This window comes from Aplysia californica, unplaced genomic scaffold, assembly GCF_000002075.1.
Source record: "Aplysia californica isolate F4 #8 unplaced genomic scaffold, AplCal3.0 scaffold00950, whole genome shotgun sequence".
Taxonomy (NCBI): domain Eukaryota; kingdom Metazoa; phylum Mollusca; class Gastropoda; order Aplysiida; family Aplysiidae; genus Aplysia; species Aplysia californica.
In genome coordinates this window covers 132,538-157,105 of record NW_004798220.1, presented here as the reverse complement: position 1 = coordinate 157,105, position 24,568 = coordinate 132,538, and the positions used below count along the sequence as shown (strand labels likewise).

Below are 24,568 nucleotides of genomic sequence, written 5' to 3'. Positions count from 1 at the left end.
CCCCCCCCTTCCTCTTTATTAAAATAATGTATAGTGTGGTATATGAGACCGCATGCATGGATAAGATGCAGGTAGACTTGACAGCTAAAATTTTGGTGTAAATCGTACATTCATCAGATAGATGTACCATCTTTGTCATGGCAAGCACCATGATCTATGTTAGTGGATTTGTCATTAATAACCTCACTTTAAAACAAGACTAATCAATTTTTTTCATCTAACCTGGTTTCCTTGGTCGGATTTTTTGGTTCAATTTCTTATCTCGTGTATAAGAGGCAGAGTTACTTTGAAACCCAGAATTTTAGGAAAAAAGTTGCATTTTATGTGCGATGATACACTGTAAGTTTAAATTGTCTTTTGTGCCTGATGTCATGGCTACTTCCATGCTGGCCCCTCAGAGATTGAAGACTACGGATGTGCATCATAGGTCAAGTAAGTTCCGAAAGGAGGGCGCAAGAAGACCTTTAACATGACTTATATATTAAATAATTGAAATTATGCCTGTCATTTTTTCCCCCTGATAGCTGTCTTGTATATGCTCTTTATTTTGTTTCATCCAAAGTGTTACAAGTGGTTGTCATGTATATTAATTAAGGTTGTAACTTTTTGTTGTAGTGGTTTGTTTGTCCCAGTTTGGTCCAAGTGGAGCACTGATCTTGCTATGAGAAGAGAGAAACTATTGGGTTAGTGAGAAAGAGAGGATGTAAAAATGTGGAGAAAGGGGGACTAGGAAAATCATATGATAATTTTTGTAAAACAATTGTCTGGGAAGTGGGGTTTTTTCCCCCCCTGTATTCCCATGGCAATCATGTTTGGATATTGGCATATATCTTTGTACTCATGGCATCGTGTATCTTTCTTGTCTCCCTTGTTATTAGACACTGCTTATGGTCTGTTCGGCCATGCGACGTCACTGGTGTGTAATCGACTAATGGCCTCATGGAAGACAGACCTCAACGTGGCCCTCGCTGCCATGGAACTGCTGGCCGGCCTGGCCAAGGTGAAGATCCGACCGGCCAACATGCTCATGTGCAAGCGAACAGTGAAGTGGATGTGTGACCTCATTGTGTTTCAGGTGTGGATAACATTAAAATGTTTTTCTTTCCCATATCTTTCTTTCTGGGACCCAGAAAAAAAACAAAACTTTTAGATGCATTAGAACCACACCAACATTTTGGTTGTGACTTTAGACCCAAGGCAAATTTTTGAACTTTTCTCTTTGGTTAGGGCTTTAGACTGGAGTCAGTTCACAAGTATAAGTGAATAATGGCTGAAGTTTTGAGTCAAAAGGGCTTTATGATTGAAACAAATGATTTCCTTTTATTCAGGAAAGCTTCTGTTAGCCTGTTGAATTTTTTTTCCAATTGATCTGATCCTTATATCAAAAGTTAAAACTTATTTTTTTGCAGTTGTAAATTTTTCTTGCACCACAACGTAGTTTGGAAACATAACAAATGTTCATGGAAAGGTCTCTGGTTTATTTGGAAGAAAGTGATACGTTGCAAGGCTCTAGGCTTCATAGCTTAGACACCTCTGTGATGCTAGTTCCAGCTCTTTAAACATGAATCATTTTGAAATAGGCAGATGCAACTGTATGCTGAAAGAGAATGAAAGACAGAAAAAGAGGTAGGGGGGATTTGACAGCTAATACACTCATTAAAAAAGAAAAGAAAAGATTCTTTCACCCATCACACAAATTTTCAAAAAGGTGTTATTAGATATTCCAAATCGTTCTGAATTCATTCTTATAGTGTCTGTAAAAAGTATGTTTTCGTTGCAAGAAATCCATTAAAAATTAGTTTTTGTCCACACATTTGTCAATGTAATGCTATGCACCAATATAGCTGACATTAACCAGTGAAATGATGTGCATGCATGATTGTATAAACATTTACCTGGTCCAGTGTTGGAACCGTTGATCTTTTTTATGGGTAAAACACATCATATGTGAAACTTTCACCAAGGACTTCACCCACCAAAAGAGCATTTCTTTGTTTGGGCTCAGCCACCAAAGTGTAAGAAAAGATATGATTTTTATTTGTAGAATTTAGTACCAGTGGGGAAGATATACAGGGGAAGTATGTTACTACTTCTCTCGATTCAGAAAGAACTGAAAAAGTTTGAATACATTTAACTTTCAACTCACTGCCTTTTGTACAAAGTAGCAAAAATATTTCGACTACCCAGTGTAAAGGCCCGGTTACACGTAACGATAAATTGTACAAAAAGTGGACGATATAGCGATCATACGATAAAACCTTTGGTGTAACCACAAAATTGTACAAAATTTGGATGATTGAACGATGGTTTGGAGACTCGGTCGAGAAATCAAGCACTGCTTGATATTATCCATGCGATCACGGTCACACTTGAGGGAGACACGCTGTGACGTAGATTCACTTTGAAATTTTCCGCCGTGCAGAACTAAACTCAGGACCCAATACTTTTAAAATAATTATCGTAGGTAAAAACGGATTTCATATTCGGAATTAGCGTCTCAAACTAAGCAAAGTTACTCGCGGAGAACTTGATTTGGTGCGTTATTATATAATATATATTTTAGCAATTTTTGTTATTTAGTTGATCGTCAAGGGGAAAGCTGCGCATCAAGGTCACTCGGTGCGTTGCACATCTGTCTGCAGTCGAGTCATAGCTTCCGGTTCTACACACAACTCGATAGGCCTACAGTATGGCCACCCTTTTCTAAAGACACTTCTGCTAAATCGAAATATACAGGGGAAAGAGGGCTAGAGGCACAGTGTTCGCCTTTCATTCATTAGGTCCAGAGCTTGAAACCTTCACATAGAGTGCCGCAAATCGATGTCGTCGCAAAGAGACAAGGAATCTCCTCAATCGAAAGAAAACTTTATGATATATTGGAACGTGTAAACAGACAACACAGTTCGATAAAACGGACAGTTCTCTCAAACGACGAATCTGATACAATTTATTGTTGCGTGTAACCGGGGCTTTAGCCTCTGTCATATGTGACTTCTCGTAATGTAATACGGAGTAGTACACTAAGCAGCGGATTTGATGAGCTGGCCACTGGTTTTGTCAAGTAAGTTGTTTCCAACCCCCCGGGGCGGTGCCACCGACTGAAGTGTCTTTTGGCCATTCCCAAAGGACATTTGTCGTTCTAATGCACAGTAGAATTGTAAATGGGCTGATCCTACAATGTCATGCTCATAACTGTGCCTGAACTACAACAGGGAACTGCTGATTTTTCTTTCCCAATCCTTACTATCGTCATTTTCCTCTACATTTTTTGTATGTTTGTCACACTCTTGTGATCCACTATTTCCGGGGTGCCTTGATAGTCGAAGCAGACTTTGTGATGTTGAAGCTAGAGAGGTGAGCAGAGTAAGTCTGATTCCCTGTAAAGACTTCTCTGTTGACATCCACCCCTTGGCGCTCATATTATGACCTTATGCAGTTGCGAGCGCCGTAAAACCTCTATTAAAACAAACATAAGTTGCTTCCCCCTCCCCTCAGTGTTCTCGCCCTGCCCCGAGCCACTCCCGGGATCTGCACTCCATGTTGTGCGCGGCCTTCAAGTGTCTCCAGCTGTGGCTGGTGGAGCACTGTTCTTTGCTCTATGACCGCGAGTGTCTGCATCAGGTCTTGGAGGTGGTAGAGCTGGGCATTTCTGGATCAAAGTCACAGGTGGGTGCTTTGTGTGTTGGGAAACATTTTTATGTTACAGGATGATTGAGAGAAGAGGAAGCTCTCTGGCTTCTGTTACTAGTTTATACATGTCCTCATTAAAGTTTTAATGAATAGCTAGTTGAATGTTGAGGAGAATGATATTACTTAATGTCTTGATGTTAAAAATGTGTGTATTCATGTTTGCGTATTTTCATATTTTCATATTTGTATGTATTTGTGTCCGGAAGGGAGGGGGTCAGGAATGTGTCTAACTGAATGGAGACAAAACAAGAATTATGGCAATTAAACGTCGAAAAGGGATTTTGGTTGGTTGTTTTCGTTTGTTTGTTTTGGGGTTTTTTTGGGGGGGAGGAGGGGGGTTGGCTTCAATTCAGGGTCTGTGTATGGTCTGTTTTGTGTTTTTGTCCTGTCTACATCCTGTTAACTTTCATCTATGTACTGCCATATTTCATGTTAGCCATACATGGTTGTTAGTGAAACTGTAGAACCTTTTTGAAAAATTATTAAAGTTTTCTTTTTCTTCTTTGGATGTAGTCATCTCACTGTTCTTCTCCCACAAGTAACACCATATACAGATTATAATTGCCCACATATTTGTCTTTATTTCTGTCTTCTCTTTGTAATTTTTTTCTCCTACCTTTGTTCCATTACCGGAACCACAGTAACCCAGCGCTGCACATTAGTGGTAGATAGAATAAGTGGTGTTTTTTAAAAACTGTACAGTCGGACCTGCTCTAATGACCTCCTGTCAAAGACAATCACCTGGACAAACGATCACTTCCCTCTTTTCCACTTCCCCTCTTGCATTTTTCTGTTTTAAAATGACACTGTTTAGGAGGAAAATCCGATTAAGATGACCACATTTCTCCCCAACGGTTGGTGGTCATCTCGGGACAAGTGCCACTGTATTTAGGTATCCACTTAATCAAACATCTTGGGTTGTTTTTTTTTCGTGACCTGCACCATTTTTGTCAAGTACAGGATGAGTGCCGTGGCTTTATTTTCATGTTCACTGCAAGTAACGGTGAGACTGAGAAAAAAGTAGACAGCACACAAATTGTACATGGTACATCACATGTGTATTGACATAATGATTCATGCAACCCTGATGTAATAATAGATTGAGTTGAGAGGGATCAGCCATTGGCCTTCTTGAAGTCTTCACAAAATATGGGACACATTTTCAACATGCTTTGGTTCCATGAGAATTTTGGAGGAAGCTTTTTTGGGGATTCAAAGGAGATATAATAGTTGTTATCCAATATGGTTACCTTGGTCCCTTGTTGTTAAAGTATACTTTTTGTCATTTCTGCACTTTTGCCATTCATTTGTTTCGGCTTTTTATTCTGGTTTGTGGTATGAAATAGGTGTACAGCTTGTTGTTTGAGGTTGTGGCAATTTATTTGATTCAAGTACATGGTCGATGCTTGCATTGACAACAATGTCTACTCATCAAATGAATTGTCATAGTGGCACACCACATACGGTATATCGTCTATTTAAATTTGCTTCTTCAATGAGTAATATTTCTATTGCAAAGGTTTTTTTTCTTTGTTGTAAACTGGTGATATGATAAAACTGTTAGGTGATTGCTTTTGTTGTAAGTATATGGTTCCTGGATTCTGTAATGTGGTTTTCTTTCTTTTCTTAATGTTAATGGTGTCCTAAATCTTCTCAATGAAAAGTTATTGTCCTGACTAGTTGTAAATTCAACAAAGTTGACAACTGTTCTTGCTATTTGAGCCTTCTACCTTATTTAAGTATGGCCTACTTTCATTGAAAGTGCCGGTTAATTCTAGGTTCATTTTCAGTTTTTGTGTATGGCTTGTCAATTATTATTAATCATTGTCTGCTTTACTGCTAGTTATTTTTGGTAGTGTCCCTACACTTTCATTTGCACCTCCAAAATTTCAATGTTAACATCTTCCTTTTATCTTCAAACATCTTGGGTTTTTGGACTAGCCTATGGATGCTTTTGCCCGGGAATTTCTATTTTAACTCAGATTGCCATAGATGAATCTTTTAAAAAAAATGAAAGTGAAATTCAAGATGACCCTATCAGTTGACAAACAGTGTCACTGTCTTTGAGAATGGCTGAATAAATAGAGTAAAGCTGTTCCTCGTGTGTCCCTCATCTTTGTTTTCTTTTCCCACTGCGTTCTGTTGTCCTGAGGGAGGTATCCCCACCCGTAATTCTCTGTGGAAAAGCATAGCTCCGAGCTTCATTTCTGCCATCTCTCAGTTGTTTGCCTTGGTTCACGTCTTGCTAGTAAATGTTGAGGCTTGCGACTTCATATGTTAAGGTGAAGGGCACAAATTTGCGAGCCATAAGTCTTTGTCTTGCCAAAAGACGAGTGTTGTATTGTTGGAAAGGTGTGAACCTCTGGGTTGCCTATGGTGAGTTTCACAGTGTCTTCAGAAAAGTTTGAAGAATTATGTTCAGCACAGAGAGCGTGTGCTGTTTCTTTTGAAACAATGCTTCTGGTTTGCATTCTGCTTATTTCACAATCACTGTCCTTCAGTTGTGGGCTCTCAGTTTGCCTGTGGCTGAAGTTTTGCCTCAGGATCCTGTTGAATTTATAGATTGAGTTTTTCACTGACAGTAGGAGTGGCACAAAAACACTCTTACTTGACAATGTCCCTGGTCTTCTGGCAATATTTCAGCACAACAATCAATCTATTCAAATTTATTGTGTTATCATTATCTAGAAGCTTCTAGGCAGTCCATTTCTTAATTCTTTAATATCCTTTATATATATTTTTTTTTCATGTTGGTCGGCACTGACACTGATAGTCTAAAGCTTCTAAAAAATTTCTTATCAAGTATGAAAATTTATTTAATTTCCTAATGCTGTCCTGGCTTTTTAGGCTATCATAGTGCTTCAAATGGAGTCTAAAATCATGGCTTTGTGTAAGCTGGAGCAGCCATTACTACCAACCTTTTAGATGCATTCTTTTTATTCCTCTTTTGCTTTGGTATGTTATAGATTATGATCTCTTGAAACACTCAGACTGAATGATATCAATCTCTATTAAGAATCACATGGAAAGGAATCCTGTTTGTTCCACTGCATTGCTACTACTGGTTTTATTTCAATTTATAGAATTCATAGCAATGTCAGTGGTTGGCAAGGGCATCCAAAATTGGGATTGAACAGTTGTCTAGTGGACAGTCATAGGACATTTGCACTACAGTGTGTTTCATTTATCAGAAGACTAGAATGACACATGTATGTCTCATAAGGGTATGACTGTTGTGTGAATGTGTCTCCTGTCAGAGCATTTTGAAAATTGAACGAGCAGGACTTACATTAGCGCTGAACGGTATGACGGAGTGATGCTGGAACCTTTTGTCAGTTTTATAAACCCACTCGCAGCCGGTTTTATTTCAGCAACATTAATATATATTATTTATCTCCCATGAATTAGCATGTTTTATTATCATCCCCATATAGAGGAGCACCAGGTCTGTTGCAAGTCGCCTTCACTCTCCGTTCATTCAATTCATGTCCCAAAGATTATTTAGTCTTTACAATGTGTATTTTACTAGTGAAGTGTCACCACCCCCTCATCCCTCCACGGTCCTATTTCACAATGTGTATGCGAGATCTGTGTTGTGCCCACTTTACCCACCCTATTGTCACTTTAACCCTGGCATTTCCTTTCAGACTAAGACTCAAGAAATGCAAACAGTTAAGGTGAAAATTGACAAGGAGTCAAAGTCTGTGTCTATGAAGGTACACCTGCCTGGAGGGCTGAACCTACACCCTTGGTGTCTCCCCCCCCCCATCCCCCCCCCAACAACGTGCCCTCTTTCTTTGCCCAGCATCTGTTTCCCAACTATTTATAATATTGCCTTTGACCATTTCCCAATCTTAGTCGTAATCCATGAGGCTGGCCCTTAGGAGTGTCCTCTTGGGTGTACTGGGCTGGCCAGCCAATAGATCTTAACTGCCTGTAATTTGTGACTATCTGTAGAGAGGTGTCTGGGGTGATTTGGTGGTTTGGAATATTGTAGTCCTCTCTGCATGTGTGGTTTTTAGCAGTTGCTTGCTCTGTGTTTGTAGGGCATCATGATTGCAGTCTTCACATAAAATTATGAGGTATTTGTACTGTGATAGCCTACAAAATTTTACGTTAATACAAAGTTTCAAGGCAGCATGGTCTTTACCAAGTCACGCATAAAACTTCTGTTGGGCTTGCAGTCAATATTTGTCCTGGTAAAATTTTTAATGTTAAATTTTGCGTGGTATTATGAAAAAATGAAAGCAAAGAATTTTAGACATTTAATTGTTCAATTGTCCTCTTTGTTTATTTGTACAGTAACAACCATTCTGATGCTTACTGCTTGAGTGTCTTAATTTGCATATGTACATTTTAAGATTGCGTATGATATGCCATTATGCTGTCAGTTGAACAGTTGCAGTGAAAACTTTGATGTAAGATTTTTAAATGTGATAATAATGATTGCAGACCTTGCGGACATGCGGGTCATTCAAGAAAAACTTGTAAAGATAATGTTTATTCAAGATGCCTGTTATGGTGGTTAACTTTATGATTTTACTTCATAGTGCTTAATTAGCAGCTGGAATGCTGGCAATTGCTTGAGCTTTTTCACAGTATTGGTCTTGAATAAGACAGTAAATGTTTTTGGACTTGTGTACTTTGTTGTGCTCCTCTCTTCCGCCCCTGGAAGTTTCACACAAAAATGTTTTAATAAAGCATGCAAAATGATGGTGGTGCATCTTGTTTTTCATTGTCGGATTTTGGAGTTTGATGGGGGGGGGGGGGGGGGGGTAGGAGCGATTGAAGGCTGTTACTGATCAAGCTTACTTCATTCCTTCTATTTATTCCCCTGTCCTCCAATTTTGTCCCTGCTCTAAATCTTTGTCGATGCACATTTCCTAACCAAGTAAATCAGTCATAAAATTGTGGTTTATTAAATGAAAATTAGGTTATTTTTGTCAGGGTACTTTTATTCCTTTACTTGCAAATTTGTGAAATGTCTTCAGTGGCTCATTATGACTCTCTGGTTTTGACTAAAACATTTAATGAAAAAAGCTGTGGTGGAACATTTGCGGGCTTCTTCTATTAATTATGAAAAAAAGCAGAGGTGGAATGTTTATGGGCTTCTTTCTATTTATTTCTGTGTTTTGACTTGCTTTGTCACAATGCTGTATATTGTGCCAAAATGCTTCTCTTAATCATGTCCGACTCAATCAGTCTAACAAGACTTGATTTTGAGTGCCAAAATGTTTATTCATAGCAGACACTGGCAATTTTTTTTAAAACTTAAAAAAATTTTTTCTCTCCAAATTTGAGTTTTGGGGAGATGCTTTCCTAGAAATGTCATAAGAAAAATTGCCTTTTCTGAAATCATGTTTTGAGACTAATATTTAGCTACGAAAAAATAAAAAAATTTTTGGAGAAGTTTTCATTTCACAAAAAGGGTCTATCATGACATATTATGTGTATTGTGATATATAAAACTGTCATAGTGCTGCACACTGTGATATCTGACTTCAGCTTGCAAGTACATGTGCACTCACAAAATTATTTTAGCCTTTGTCATGTCCAGACCTCCTATCTTCACATATATAGAGTCATGAATATGCTACGATAAGAGCCAAAGTCAACATGGGCTTAACTCAGAGTGTTAAGCCCAGGGCTTTCTACATGATTTCTTATCACCTTGCAATGAAATATTGTAAACATGCCAACAAATTGCCAAGTCCTTAAGAAGAACTTCTCGAAGTGTGGTTCAAGAAAAGACTTGAAGTCATGAATGTTTTTCAAATCCACCCAAGAAATGTAAGTGACACTGGCATTTATCGTAGCGGTTTGACGGTTTTTAGAAAGATAAAAGATCTGGACATGGTGGAAAAGGTGAATGGCCTCCATTGTAGCTAGACACTGACATATTGGGATACATTAACCTCAGTATACTCTCATTCACTCTTGCAGCATATTAATGAATACATATAATTATTAATCAAGTCTCTTCTGTGTGCACTCTGTGTACCCTGGATCTTGTAAGTCTGCTCTTGAGCTGCGGTCTTTCTTTGCTCTATGACTTGTCATGTAACTTCAGTGGGAAGGTGGACTGTAGACTTTGCTGTGCCTAGTATTGTATCGCTCTTTTGATATCTGTATAGCCGATGTCATTGTATGTGAACTGAAGCTGTGGCTGGCTGGTGGGCAATTTTGGCTGCTGTACTGCTCTGTAATTGTCTGTCTGTGTGAAGAACACGAAAGTAATTAATTCCCAAGAAGTACTAATGTAGTAAAACTGTAGTACCTACTCATATTATGGCTGTGCTATACAGAAGAAGCTATTTCTGGTTTTGGAACTTACAAAAATATATGTCATTTACAATGTTTTCTCTGTTTGGAGTATGTGCTACAAAGGTCCACTGTCCCTTTTTTATGGAGCCTTCACCAAGATTCATGACCATTCGAATATTGAGCATGTTTTCTAATGGAGCATCTGCAACGAAAGCATTCTGACATGCACCTTTAGTATTGGCTTGTTTTCTGTTTTCTTTCAATTTTCTTTTTCTGTTTTGATATGCTGAGGATGCAGTTGTATCAAATAGGAAGATATTGCTCAAGCATGACTTCTTAATTCTCTTAGCTGCATTTTGATGACAATTTTGGACAGATAGAACGTCCCACAACCTCCACTTAAAAAGTCAGTATGACTATATATCTCTCAGATTTGCACCAGTAATGTCTGCTGTTTGAGAAGCAAAATAAAGTTTTGCTCAAAGATACCATTCTTCTAAAATATGAAGTTATCAGTTTCTAGATTTGTTCCTCCTTTTATTCCATTAAATGTAAAATGTGTAGTGCGAAGTATTCATGAATCAAAGCAAACGATATGAAAGCTTTTATTTGCTGTTTGACTGGTCTGGTAAGAGATTCAGCTTCATAGCAATATCTGAAAACATGTTTTGTTTTCATTTGTTTATTGAACTTGATCTGCCTGTGCTTATTACTGAAAGAATTATGAAAGACTGATAAATATGAAGCTATGTTGATACTGTGTATTTGAGGCATTTCCAACTGAAGCAATGGGAAGGTCTCTCAACTTTTTCCTCAGTCAGATATGGTCTCACCTTAGAGGTGATTTCCCCTCCCCCCCCCCTCTCCCCCTTTCTGTTCTTTTGAATTTTTATTTTCTTGTACCCCCCCCCTCCGAAGGTCACACAACTTCACAGTAACTTCCTTGACTGACCTTTTCATTTCAAGTTACCATTTCAGTTCTCAGAGAATATACAAAATACTGATGCATAACTGCACAAAGTAATTGAAATGGATTTGGATGCATTTATCTTTCAACTTGCAAATTCCTCAATACATTTTTGGAAACCATGTTGGCAACTCATTGTTTGCTTTCTTGTAGTTTTTGTATTTAAAAAAAACCAACAACATAAATATTGTCTTTCGTGCAATGGTGCTATAGTGTGCAATTCTATTAAATGTTCTGAGATGGGACCTCCTGTAGCTGTTGGTGGTTGTGTTCAGAGTCCCTGTATAAAATGTCGCCCAGTAACGATTTTTATGAGGTTTGAACTCACTGATCATTGTGCTTCGGTTTTCTTTCAAAATGTGTAATTGATGCTCAAGGACCCACACCCTTACATGTCTTAGTGTGATTTTTTTCTTTTACTTTGTAGAGTTAAATGTAAAATCACGGTTAGACCATTGTAAAGAAGTTTTTGTAGAGAGCTCCTAAGCTTCATGTCAGTTAATTATGGTTTTGTGTGGTAGATTTGGTTAAACTTGAATTTGTGCTCATTTCACATCTAGCTAATTTTTTTTTTTCATTTTCTGGGATTTGAATTTCAGTAGAATGCACCTTTCTTACAGTAAATGACCTTCTAATGCTTTTGAAGATGACATTACCTTGTGCTCTGACTTTCAACAAGTACTTTGATATCTAAGGAAATGGTTCAGTATTCTTGTGATGTAGCCAAATATTGCTTTAAAAAATTGTCCTCTTTTGTTTTCATTATGCTATTATGTTTTCTACCACAGAATCGTGCAAGTGATCCTCCCAAGTTCAAGGGCAACAAAGAGCTAATGCCAGCGTCGATGAGGGTCAAGGATGCTGCTGAAGCTCTACTGACCTGTATCATCGACCAAGTGGTGAGACTAGGGTTGAGAGCCAGGGTCTGTTAGTATCGCTGGCCCAATGTTTCCTGCACAGAGTTTCTCCTATGTTTTCAGTACTTATAACTTGGCTTTTGCGCAGACCTTACTGCTGTCCCAAAATGAAGCCTTTAGATCTCTGAGTGTCAAAGTTTTTCAGTATAATCCACACAAAGGTGTGTTTTTGAATGGACATGGAAGGTGTCGAGCCAAACGGGGAAAATAAGAGGGAATTTGCCTATTGGCCAAAAAGATGTCGATTTCTTTGATTTCATTATTTTGACGAGCGCCTGATTTCACCGCGATGCGAATATAGATGTGTGTGTGTGTGTGTATATATATATATATATATATATATCTCCAAAATGCTGCTTATTTTTTGCTGTTGTTGTTTCTTCTAAACACAGAAGTGCCAGTTGATAGAAATGGGCAGGATCCCCAAATATAGTCTCTGAATGTGGATATAGGACATCTTTTTAAAAATTTCCTGCTTGAAAATTGATTTGGCATAGGCCTAAATGAAGAAAAATAATTGCTTTGTGTAATAATTACAGTTAAGTTTAAAATAAAAGGAGGAAGAGTTGGGGGTGGGGGAGGGGGGAGAGGGGGATGGTTACAGTTCACAGGATGTTTGATTTTCATTATGTTCTGTGTGAGACTGAAAGTGGGACTGAGACCTATTTTGAAAAGATGATACTTTGGGTAAAACACTGACCCTCAAGTCCATCATGATGTGGAGTCTGGTGGGAATGGCTTTAAGCCATGCTGTCTCAGGGATAATTCAAACTTTCTTTGTGGGTGGTTGGCGGGTGCTTTGGTGTGGTTTGCTTCTTCTTTCCTATCAAACATCTATCATCCTTATCTCCCTTCCTTCTTTTTTATGTTTGTTACTCTCTTGTAACACCTCTAATTTTCTGGCGCTCTTATGACCTTATGCAGTTGCGAGCGCCGCAAAACCTCTACTTAAACAAAAAAAAACCCTTCTTTCTTGCCCTGTGCTTACTCTTTTTGTCGCTGGCAGTTGATGGGAGCTCTGGTGTGCTCTGCTTTAAAAAAAATACTTTTAGAATTGTTGTTCTGAGTATGGCTCTAATGTGCTGATGTGCTGTATTCTTCAACCCACTGCAATGTGTATTTCATCAGGGTGCATTCCCGCCGCCTTGTGGGCCAGAGTCCTTGTTCTCTCTCCTGGATGAACGCTCCCTGCTACGCTTTGCCAAGGGGAGCTCACTCCCAGAACAAGGGTCATTGTTCCGCTACTTTGTTATTGACAAATCGGTCATTGTTGGACTTTTGGAGCAGCCACTTGGCAACATTGAAGGTATGCCTTTAGTTAGACTGGCGCTGTGGTTTTATCAGGGAAGGATTAAATGCTAAAGAGAGTTTCTTTCCTTGTGTGAGATGGGAAGTTTATTCTACATGTAGATAGTTTTGAGGACATACATCTTTTGACCTGTATAATTGTTAATGTCCAAGTTTCAAAAGAATTGGGATAAAGTTAGATGAGATATGGTGTGATTTTTTTCAATACTAGTAAGATGAGATTTGGTGTGATTTTTTTATTTGCACGCCCAGGTTTGATTGTAAAAACAGACAGGATTTTAAAATGAGGCTTTCAGAATAATTACTGTCAAGTAATTGTTATTATTATTTAATTCTCCGCCATTAAGTACACCACTGTCTATTTACTGACTGGAGTTGTTTTTGCTAGTTTTGTAAACTGGTTTAAGATTGTAATTTAAAGTCCAGTGTTTGCACAATAGGAATTTTTGTTTGTATAACAAAAATGAATATTTGTCCATTCTACTAATTTTACTTTTGCCAGATCCTTTACCGACTGTGACTGCTCTCATCCGAGGGGCGTTTGGCCGACATGCGTGGACCATGCAGCTCAGACATTCTCCCCGGGCCTCTAAGGTATCGCTTGGTTCATGAATTATGTATTGCATAATGAGAAATTTACGTCATCTCGCAATGATGATGGAGTGTTTGAAGATAAATGAAGTTTCATCATGAATAATGTAAAAAAACAATTTTGTTGCTATGAGTTCTAAATAGGATATCAATAGCCTAAGCTAGGTTAATGAAGAGGAAGTTTGTAAAGGTTCTAATGAAAGTAAGGTATAGCTTTGGGGTTTTATTTTACTTTTATTTTTAATTTGCACATAAGTGACATATTTTCTAAAATTTTATCATTTGCTCATTAAAATAATACAGCATTCTGATGGATATTCTTCAAGATATGGTAAATTAAAAAAACCGCAATGAAGCATTTGGGTTCTGTTTACCTATTCTGTAACGCTTATAAAATATCCAGCTTTACAATTGTGGCATGGTTTTTTCCACACTTTTGAACACAACAGTAATTTAAGAGGTGTGACGTCTAATTTTGAAATACTTCTAATATTACATGTACTTTTCGTCTGAGAACTATTAGAATGTTCAAACAACCAAGTTCAAGAACACCAGGGTCATTCTCTTCCCAGTCCAGCATGATGTTAACTGAGCTTACAGTGAGCTCTGTGATCAACAAAGAAATACACTGTGTATACAGGGCCCTGTTTGGGTGTCATAAGTGTTGAGAAATGTTTTACTGCGGTTTTTGGTTTTTGTGATGTTTGTTCGTGGATGGTTGGTACAATGTTTGTTTGTGGATGGTTGGTACGTGCTCTGGTGTGGTTTGCTCCTTTTTTTGTATCAATCATTTATCATCCTCATCTGTCTTTTTTGTGTTTGTTACTTTTTTGTAACTTCTCTAATCTTCGGCACTCATATGACCAAATTGTGTTGCAAGTGCAGTAAAAACTTATGAGTAAAACAATTAAAAGTGGGTGGTTGGCGGGTGCTCTGGTGTGGTTTGCTTCTTCTTTCTTATCAAACATCTATCGCCCTTATCTCCCCTTCTTCTTTTTTATGTTTGTTACTCTCTTGTAACACCTCTAATCTTCTGGCGCTTATATGACCTTATGCAGTTGCGAGCGCCGTAAAACCTGTACTAAAACTAACAAAAAAAAAAAATTAAAACCAATGTTTGTTCCCTTGGCCAGATCTCGTCCCGTGCCCACCTGTCTGATCCTGGACGACCCATTCCTGACAACAGCGTGGGAGTTCAGCACAACGTCAAGCACCGCTACTTCCCAGAAAATGTCAACAGAATCCCGCAGACTAAAGCGTAGGTGGACTGTTCTTTTTTGTTCCCCAATACTCTAATCCATTCTTGAGGGAAAGAACACACCCCCCCGCCCACCTCTCACCTCCCCCTCCCTCTGCCCTATAAAAAAAGAAAGAAAAACACCCCTTGTTCTATTATTGTTTTTATTATAGTAGAGGGTTTTACAGCGCTTGTAACTGCATAAGGTCGTATGAGCGCCAAGGGGTGGGTGTCAACAGAAAAGTCTTTACAGGGAATTAGACTTACTCTGCTCACCTCTCTAGCTTTAACAGCACAAGGTCTGCTTCAACTATCAAGTCACCCCGGAAATGGCAGGTCACAAGAGTGTGTCAGACATACAAAAAAAGTAGAGGAAAATGACAATAGTAAAGGTTAGGAAAGAAAAAGCTGCAGTTCCCTGTTGTAGAACAGGCACAGTTATGAGCATGACATGAATCAGCCCATTTACAATTCTACTGTGCTTGAACGGGAAATGTCGCCCCTTTGGGAATGGCCTAAAGACACTACAGTCAGTGGGACTGCCCCAACCCCTTGTTCTCACACATGCACACACTAACACACATAAGCACTAAAATAAATAAAACCCAAATAACAATCATATGTAAAAAGAAAACCAATAACCTTGAATATAGGAACACAGTTGTTAACTTTTTGACATGGCACTAAAAAGTTTTTAGGGTCTTTTTAGGGAGATAGTGAGCAAGATGTCTTTATGCAGTCTATGTGGAAATTATTTCAAGCTTGTGCAGTGGAGTACACAGTAATGTATGGAAAACTATGTTTATTTTTGCTTTTTGCATAATAAGTTTTAAACTCTTTGTACTTTGCTCCAAGTTAAATTTTAACCTGCCAAATGAGATAGGGGGGGGGGGCTTGGTAGTTCAGCAGGTATGGTGTTTTCCTGTGAACCTTTAGGTCTGGAGTATGATCCGTACCAGTGCCAGGTTTCTATTTCTCATACTGTCTACACCCCATGTTCCCAATGTAGGTAGGATTGAGCTTCTAGTCTTCTGGGAACAGGACAAAAATTTGCAGAGGTCCAGTGAGGCCCATGTGGAAATTTCACATGTTAAAGATCCCTTAGTGGTTCTAAACTTGAAAAGAGCAGGCTGCAATGAGAGCAAAATTAAAAATTCCCTTGTAAAACTGAAGCCACTATAGTCAGTATACATTGTAAGAGTACCTTTGAAAACAACACATGGTTGCCTGTGAGACAAGAGGTGATTCTACCTTCTTTGTGTATAAAATGACTGTGCAGACAAAAATCAACTTCACTATGAGATGGCGATCTTACTGTCAGTTTCCCCCCAGAGCTCTAGCAGGGAAGAAGAAGAAGAACTTCCCAAAACCTATTATTTTGATTGATTCAAATATTTTTTCCTCTTCACTCAAATTTGTTTCCAGGGACAAGAGTATCCCTGTTCTAGAATCAGTGCTAACAGAGAAACAGACGGAAGATGCTGAGAAGATGAAAGGTCTGATTGAGCAGGTTGCGACCTTTGAGCGAGAGGTCAGCCACAGGGCAAGACTGGAGAGAGAGAAAACTCCATACCCAGACCCAGTCACGGAGTGTAAACCTCCAAAGTAAGTCAAGTTACATAGATGTGTGTTGTCAGCAGTGGGCATCATTGGTACAGCTTTTGAAAAGGGGGGGGGGGGGGGGAAGAGGGTGCAATGTGTGTAACAGTTCTCCAATGGGTGGACTTTGGTGGCATTTACAGTCTCGTCTAAGGTGGGGCCAGAGGCTTTGCTCCTGTCCCAACTTCACTGCTGGAAGAGTGCAGGTTTCATAATGTTTTATGGTCCATGTTTCGTATGTCCAGCAACAATAATTGTGGCACATGGATTCTTTGGGTCTGAAACATTCTCTGCTAAAATGGAGTCGGAATTCTTTTGATAGTACACACACAAATGCAATTATTTTTGACTGACAGTTTTTAGTTGTTGTTTTGTCTTAGTATTTCAGCAAGTCCATATTTTCTTTTTTGTTTCCTATTCCTTTTCTTGTTTTCATTCTGTTTTAACATGCGCACAAGGTCAGATTGAACACTAAATTGACTTCCTTCTATTAAAGTATTACAGAGGTAATGTCGTAATCTTGTTTTTAGTTGCAGGAGAAAGCAGCATTTAAAAAAGTTGTGGGGTTTTTTTTTGTGGAGCCTCTCGTGCCCAAATTCAGGAAAAGAGATTTGCTCTTTTGGCTGCTCAGGCAATGTCGTTGTTTTCTTTATGACATTTGATGGATGTATGATGTCTATAAATTTTCTTGCAACTCTAACCTGAGTGCAGCCATTTCCTACTTTTTTCCTGTATTTCTGTTTGAAATCTGTGATTTTCTTCTATTTCTTTTTCTGACATATGGGGATCATATGCCAGTGTACGAGCGAAATCTACCTTAGGTATTTTGTGGCAATGCTTTGACTTTACAATTACATTTGACTTCGGTGCACTTCTGTACAGTTCATGTGGTCAATGTCTGTGGCCTGCCCCTTTTTTCTTCTTTTTTTTCCTGTCATAAGTTACCAAATCTGTTTTGGGGAAAATTTGAACTTTTGTCCTGCTGATTCATCACAGAGAATATTTTATCCACAACAGAAACAACACCATTGCACTCTTTTTTATCAAAGCTCAAAACTACAGCAGATTCTTTCTCCCTCTTCACAGGATTTGCAATGAGTACCAGACTGCACGTCTGTTCCTCTCCCACTATGGCCTTCTCTCTCTAGAGGCTCTCAAGGTAGGTAGTGGGTCAATCTGTTTGATTGATTACAATAAGTGTTTTATCATTTCTGTGGTCAACATTGCTGGTTCTTAACACTTTGCAGTCACACAGCCAGCAGTACAAAATACCCCATCTGGTCACTCAGCCAGGAGAGCGACTGCAAAGGACTTCTTGGGCCTGATGCAGGTGACCGGAACACATAATTTTCACCGTCGCATCATTACGGCAAGTGACCTCAAAGTGTTGAAAAAAGGACTTTTCTATCTTAGTCTAAAAATTGTCCTTCCAAAAGGAAGGTCTATATATTTTTTTCCATTGTATCCAAATTCTCTTTAGTGGATTCTCAAAATTTGGGCTCCACTATTCCTAGAATCACATATGCTTGTTTATAAAGTAGGCCTACCCTCCTGATCTGACAGTGTAGAATTTGCTTGAAAAGATCTTGCCCTAGTCCCTAGAGGAGACGGTTGAGTTTTAATTCTTTACTGTTCCTTTGTTTTATACATCAGTTTATCTTGCTTTTTTCTCCGCATTAAATTATGATTATCATGTAGATGTGCTTCTCTGAACTCAAACATTCAGATGAAAACTAAATTTGTTCTGCAGGAGCCGTCCAACAGCAGTGTCCCCCCTGACCTTGTGATGCTGGACACCACTAACTCTGGCCTCTTCTCCGACCTGGAATGCCTGGACTTCATCCCCAGTCGAGACAATGACACCGTGCACATCTTCTACATGAAACATGGACAGACATCGGCTGTGGATATCCTCAATAATGTGGTGGGTAAATAGTTCTAGTTTCTTGTGAATGATTCCAGTCCTCAATGTGTATTGTTGGGATAAAGTCAAGTTGTCTTTTGGTTTGTTTTGCACTGTCTGTTACATTAGTCACTGTCTCATTAAACTAAGACTTCACCCGATATGACAAACCGGGTGTCATTTTTAAAATCAGTGTAGTGAAGCCATGTCTTTCTCATTACTCCGTAGGTAGAATGCACAGCATTTGAAAAATTTTTTTCTCCATGGTTTTCTATTTTATCCTTGGCATGTGATGCAGACTTCATACAACAGTGTGCAGCCGCAGTTTGTAGAGTTTCTTCATGCCTTGGGCTGGCCTGTGGACGTGCGGAAACATGCAGGGTGGACTGGACATGTCAGCACCTCCTGGAAGATAACGGAACCGGATGACATGGACGGTCAGTCAAAGCACACATGTTTGTGCATTACTGTGGTCGGAAGGGTTGCACTTCCTACCTAAACATGCTGCCTGCCCTTAGTTTAATTGGAGATCTAGTGTAATCATGGACTGTTAGTCTAAGTTAAAGTTAACATTTAAGTGATTATTTATACTTGTAGATCCCTTTGAAGGCACACACTCTCATGGGCTCTGGTGATCCAATGGCCAATGAGCTAAGGCATGAAAATTGTTAATACATTACACCCTAAGGGTCTGGACGGGAAGTCCATTGTTAGATCCTAAGCAGGGGGAAGGAACCCACCTCCCGTGAATACAAGCCTTTATAAATAACATTTAAAAAATACTAAACACATTCCAAAAATCCTGAAAAAATAAGTTAAAACGAAAAATGAATGTAGTTTCAGAAAAATATAACTTTATGTATGCGCAAACTATTGGAAACGTTCTAACTTTAGTTCAGTCGGGGTGTCCGACCCGTCGCTCTTACTCTCAGCCTCGCGGTCGGGCCCTAGATCTAAATTCTAGATTTTCTACGTCTGATCAATCTGAATCGCCCCAAACTCTTGCTACAACGTTTTCATCAAAATCTGAGTCATTTAATTTGTCATATGCTCGTTTTTGCTCAAATCCATTGTTATTTCCTTTTTCGAACTCAATTGTGTCGCTTTTCAACAAGTCGAGACACCTACGAAGTTCGGCTCTAATACTAAAACTACTGGCCCGAAAAATTTCGTTTACGTATCAAATGAAAGAAGAAACTTTTTGCAATAACTATGCAAATCAAAATCTCGGCCCCAGAGTCTTGTCAAGGCGAGAATTTGTTTCTAAAGACACTTGGTCGGCGCGGGCGAGTCAGGGTGGAGCGCGTAAGGGAATACTCGGGCGGCCCCGGGCGAGTTCAGGTGTAATGTGTTAAGCAATGTGAATGGCATGCGGTTTATGTGTATGGTCTGTGGGGAGGGGGGGGGTCTTTGATTGGACAACAGCTCTAGCTTAAAAACAAGAGTGCTACGTTGTTGCAACCAGCATGGGGATGTTTGTCAAGTTTTCTGTATTGGTAGGACAATTTTGAAATTACGTAGTGTTGATGTAACTTTTGAATGAAATAATGTTTATATATTGAAATTGCCCTCGCATTGCAACCCAAAATTTGCCAATGGGATCAACGTTTTTTTTTTCCTGTGTACATCAACATTTGGTTTTGGATTTTATTCAGAGGACGAGTATCAGACGGGTACGGGGGGCAGTTTGTACGATGGCAGACAGCAGGTACTGTACTGGGCTGACGTCTTGTCTGAAATGGCTGTGGTTGTGCCCTCTCCTGAGACCTACAAAATGCGAACGTTAAACACCACAGAGCAAGGTGAGTTACTTTAGCAGGGATTATATTTGTCTCTGCAGTTCATGTGGATGAGAATAATTTGGCTTTTGTTGTTCATTTGTATTTGGGGTTTTTTCAGCTGTACTTCATTTTGCTGGGAATTTTATAGCTCTGGGATTTTTCTGAAAGGAATTCTTTATGTCATATGATTCAGTTTGTGAGTGATAGTTGTATTGGGTGTTTTTTAATGCAGACTGTTTGTATTGCTTCAGTTCTTTTTGTGGGTACCGGTATTGGTCTAGTTACTTCTTGGGATATTTTTGTCATGTTTTTTCCATTGGCAGGGAATTTTTTGTTCTTACTTGAGTAAATTGGACTTTTAAACGAAAGTGTCATTGATTTAAATATATCAGTGGTTCTTGGTGAGATACTGATATTCAGACTGGACTTGTAGACTTTTCTCTCAGCGCCCCCCCCCTCCCTCGGTCTCTGAGCCTGAATACCTCATATCTATCAACAGACAAGTCACCACCCATGTACCGTGGAGGCCCCTACACCAGCAGCCCAGACCCTCAGAAACCCACCACTCTGCTACTGGAGGCTGAACGGGGGAGGGCATCAGAGAAAGATTCCCCGGGCTCACCACCTGAACCACAGACCAGCGGGTCAGGGGTCAAGTACCGTCGGCTGGGACGTCAGCCTGCCCTTATGACAGGACCAGATACAAAAGTTTTGGTGGTGTGGCTAGAGAACTTTGAGGATCACGACAATTTTCCCATTGGTAATTACGCTCGATGATTGTTTGATGATCTAAAACTGTAGTTCACAGACTGGTTTGAAACTACCAGAATGTGTCACTTGGTCATGGATGTGTCAAGGCTTCACACCTCTCTCTCTTTTTTGCATAATTTTTTTAGGAGGAAGGGGGTTTCCATTAAATGTAGAATATAGGAAGATGATTGTAAGAGAATTCAGCAAAGGGCTTGTGGGAAAGTTTGGTAGCTACAAAGTTACTGTACATTTTTTTTTTCTTTTATTGTGCTGCCGATAACGAGGTTTGGAATCACAGAAAAGGAGTAATATTTTTGTCACTACCATGTATTTTTCCCCCATTTCTCATAAAAGAACATTCAATTGTGTTTGTGTAGGAAAACGTTTTAGTTGAAAAACTTGATGCTAGCATAGAATTGTCATAGTTGTGGCTGATGTTTGAATAAACTTTTCGGGGACTTGTTTTCCCAGTCCAAACTTTTCTGTTATTCAGATCTTCATTAGACTACTTAAAAGTGTGTATAGTCTGTGATGTTGCATGGATGTTAATTGTGTTGTTTCATATTGTGTGCCACACAGCGGACTTGCTTGTGGTGACGGGCACAGGTCAAGATCAGTCCACAACTTCCAGCTCTACCTCTATGCCTCGGGCGCAGGAAAAAGATGTTTATGTCATCTTTATTCATGCGCTGCAGAACGGCCTGTTCCGCATTCAGATGATGGAGTATGAAAAGACGCAGACCAAGTGAGTTTCAGTTTTGTTGATAAAAGTAGGCAGTTAGTGAACACGCTGGCGGCAGGGCCTATGTAAAATTCTTAACTAATACCACTGTAAAAAATGGAGTAATAGACATTTGTGTTGTGAAGTTGCATTTTGGTGTCACAAAAACTCAGTGTTAAAAATAGCCTGAAATTGGCCGGATTTTAAGCATGAAAAATCGTTATGACTTTTTAACTAATAAAGACATGAACACAATTTAAACTGTTTTATGAACCCGAAGGCAAGGGCTTTCTAATGAAAGTATTTCAAAGCATATCAGACAACTTTGAAATTTTCTCTAAACTGCCTAATAAAAAGTAATGCCTGTCCTTCAGAGTGTCTTGAGATGTTTTACAAAAATATGGTATGCTTTTCGAGACAGTTAAGACATACAGGCACACATGCAACTACCCTAAACAGATGTGCACTGTTCATACCTGCATACAAGAGTGCACTGTGCTCTCTCTTGCTTTTTCCTCCTCTCTGATATACTTGCTGGCACCTATTGTCACATTTGACAAAGGAGAGGTTAAGATAATTTTGTGATAAACTCAAGAAAATGGGTAGGCCCCTAGTCAACTTCAAAAGTGAGATAAAAGTTCTTGGGATTTAAACTGTGACCTTTTTGTGTAATTATAAGTGTCGGAAAAGCTTTGTCATAGTTTGATTTTTTACCAAGTGGAGATGGCATAAATGTGTGCACTTCAAAGTTCAAGCATATGTTGTTATTTCTCACAGTACAGGCAAACCAGCTTTATTATCTTTCATGAAGCAAATCAATGCTGCTCTTGTGGTTTTTAAAAATTTCCCCTTTCCCTCCTTTGTGCAGGATGTCTGTAGCGATCCCGTTGGTGGATGGCATGGTTGTGAGTCGGCGCACGCTGGGTTCCATGGTACGACAGACAGCCATCAACATTTGCCGAAGACGCCGCCTAGAAAGTGAACTGTGAGAAATTTATCGTTTTGTTTTGAGATCCTTTAGATTTTCAATCTTTGGAAAATTTAGAATGGTCGACACTTTTATTCAATATTTGAAAGTTTATGTATTATTTTCCAAGGTGGTTGGTTTAATGTCTGCTCCTTTTACTTTCTCTCATTGTGTCTCTCTCGTGATAATCTCTGTAAGGTGAAATGTAGCCATAATTGTATAAATGTACCATACTCTGCCTCACAACAGTGATGTTCTTGTAGATAAAGTAAAATTTACATGAGCGCTGTATGCAGTTATTGGTATTATTCGCACAGTTTATGTGTTGCTTTTCTCGCACGTCCACAGGTATCAGCCACCTCATGTGAGGAGGAAGCTGAAGATTCAAGAGATGGTAAACAAATATAAGTGTACAATGTCTCCCGCCGAGTTCTACACAGCACTTTTCCAGGAGGTACCAAAGTGAAGATGACGCTCCATCAAGTGTCATTGCAATACAGGTGCTGTTTCATCTCAGATCAGTGGCTGAATGCCTCATGGGATTCAAGCCTTCTCTGCTTTTATTTGAAAAGTTTGTAGCTCTTTCTGGGTGTAATTGTCACAGGTATTTCACCAGTCAAGACGGGATGTGGCCAGAAAAAGTTAACAAATAATGCTTTGTGAACGTTCTAGTCTCGAAGCACTGATGTGGCACTAGACCATATGGTATTCCTTTTCAAGTGCAGGAACACAATGAAGGGAAAGGATATTGACCTTATTGAAAGGATACATGTTTAGTCATTGTACTAATGCTCATAGTCAACCGAGAGGGGGGGGGGGACATAACAAAACCAGACAATCCATATGTGTTGTTGAGGGGTAAATACCATTATCAGGATAAGATGCTATTGTCTGTTGTCCACTAGGTTAGCAGTTTGTTAGTCTCATGAAAGTATTGAATCGTAACTCATAAGTCTTTACATGTGTGTGAGTTTGAAAATGAGGGGGATTGTTTTATTGAAGAAATTTGAATGAGAGATTGATTTGGAAAAATGAGAAAGTGTTTCGAGGAATATAGTGATAACTTGCATGTTTATACTAATGTGTCCTTGGCTGTGGGAATGAAGTACTTAATACATTTTTCTAATTTGAGATGACATGGAAGAATGTAAATTTCACATGTGGAGGATAAAGTTTTGTCTTGATATTCTTTGTTTAATTTATGGATTTCCTGTCTGTTTAGTTGTTTTCCTGTCAGATTGTGTTGATGATTTCATATTTAACAACATGCTGGGAGACATGTATCACGACGTAGTGGAATGGGGCGCTCGTCAATTTTTGGGCATGTGGAGTTACTGGTATCATCTTGAAACTGGTTCATTTGTCTATCTTTTGATGAAAAAAAACGCGTGTGTTTGAAGGAGGATGGGGTTGTCTGGTTTCAGAGGTAAAATTAGCAAGGAAATGGCTTCCAAGGTTTGGTGGCTTCCAAAGCTTGAGAGTCCTTAGAAACTGTTAATTTACAATTTTTTGCCCCTTTAATCAATGTTTACTAGTTAAATTCACTTTAAAAAAGTGTTTTTTACATCGACATAAAAGGTGTTAAAGCAAAAAAAAACAAAAATTCGATCAAAATTGCCAAATGGGCAGAAAAATGCTGGTTTCTTTGATTTCATTATTTTGCCGAATGAGCGCCTGATTTCGCCACAATGCCTCACATATCGTCAACATCGTTCTACACTCATCTAAATCAATTTCTAGGGAGTTTCCTTACTAAGCTATTATTCGAATAAAGATATCAAGGGACATCTTACAAATTAAGTTCTGTTTCATTATTTCCTTACAAGTTTTTGATTGAAAAGTAGTGAGTGCTCAAATCATGGTTCCCCTTTGG

The 24,568-nt window shown here is 39.0% G+C and overlaps 1 protein-coding gene across 5 annotated transcripts in view; it reads left to right on the top strand.

Annotated features, from left to right (window-relative positions):
* LOC101846926 (ral GTPase-activating protein subunit beta) overlaps positions 1-24,249 on the top strand; it is a 62,012-nt gene extending 37,763 nt beyond the window's left edge. For 3 of the 5 annotated variants that reach the window (XM_013089438.2, XM_013089439.2, XM_013089436.2), the window contains 16 exons: positions 879-1,075; positions 3,496-3,666; positions 7,338-7,406; positions 11,710-11,820; positions 12,967-13,144; positions 13,649-13,740; positions 14,871-14,995; positions 16,400-16,579; positions 17,660-17,732; positions 18,324-18,497; positions 18,775-18,913; positions 20,132-20,278; positions 20,757-21,017; positions 21,587-21,752; positions 22,597-22,713; positions 23,044-24,249. In XM_013089438.2, the coding sequence (XP_012944892.1) occupies positions 879-1,075; positions 3,496-3,666; positions 7,338-7,406; positions 11,710-11,820; positions 12,967-13,144; positions 13,649-13,740; positions 14,871-14,995; positions 16,400-16,579; positions 17,660-17,732; positions 18,324-18,497; positions 18,775-18,913; positions 20,132-20,278; positions 20,757-21,017; positions 21,587-21,752; positions 22,597-22,713; positions 23,044-23,161 (2,318 nt within the window). In that variant the 3' untranslated portion in view covers positions 23,162-24,249. The remainder of the gene's footprint in view (positions 1-878; positions 1,076-3,495; positions 3,667-7,337; positions 7,407-11,709; positions 11,821-12,966; positions 13,145-13,648; positions 13,741-14,870; positions 14,996-16,399; positions 16,580-17,659; positions 17,733-18,323; positions 18,498-18,774; positions 18,914-20,131; positions 20,279-20,756; positions 21,018-21,586; positions 21,753-22,596; positions 22,714-23,043) is intronic. The other 2 variants (XM_005110827.3, XM_005110826.3) reach the window with 1 other exon arrangement.
* Positions 24,250-24,568: the final 319 nt, after the last annotated feature.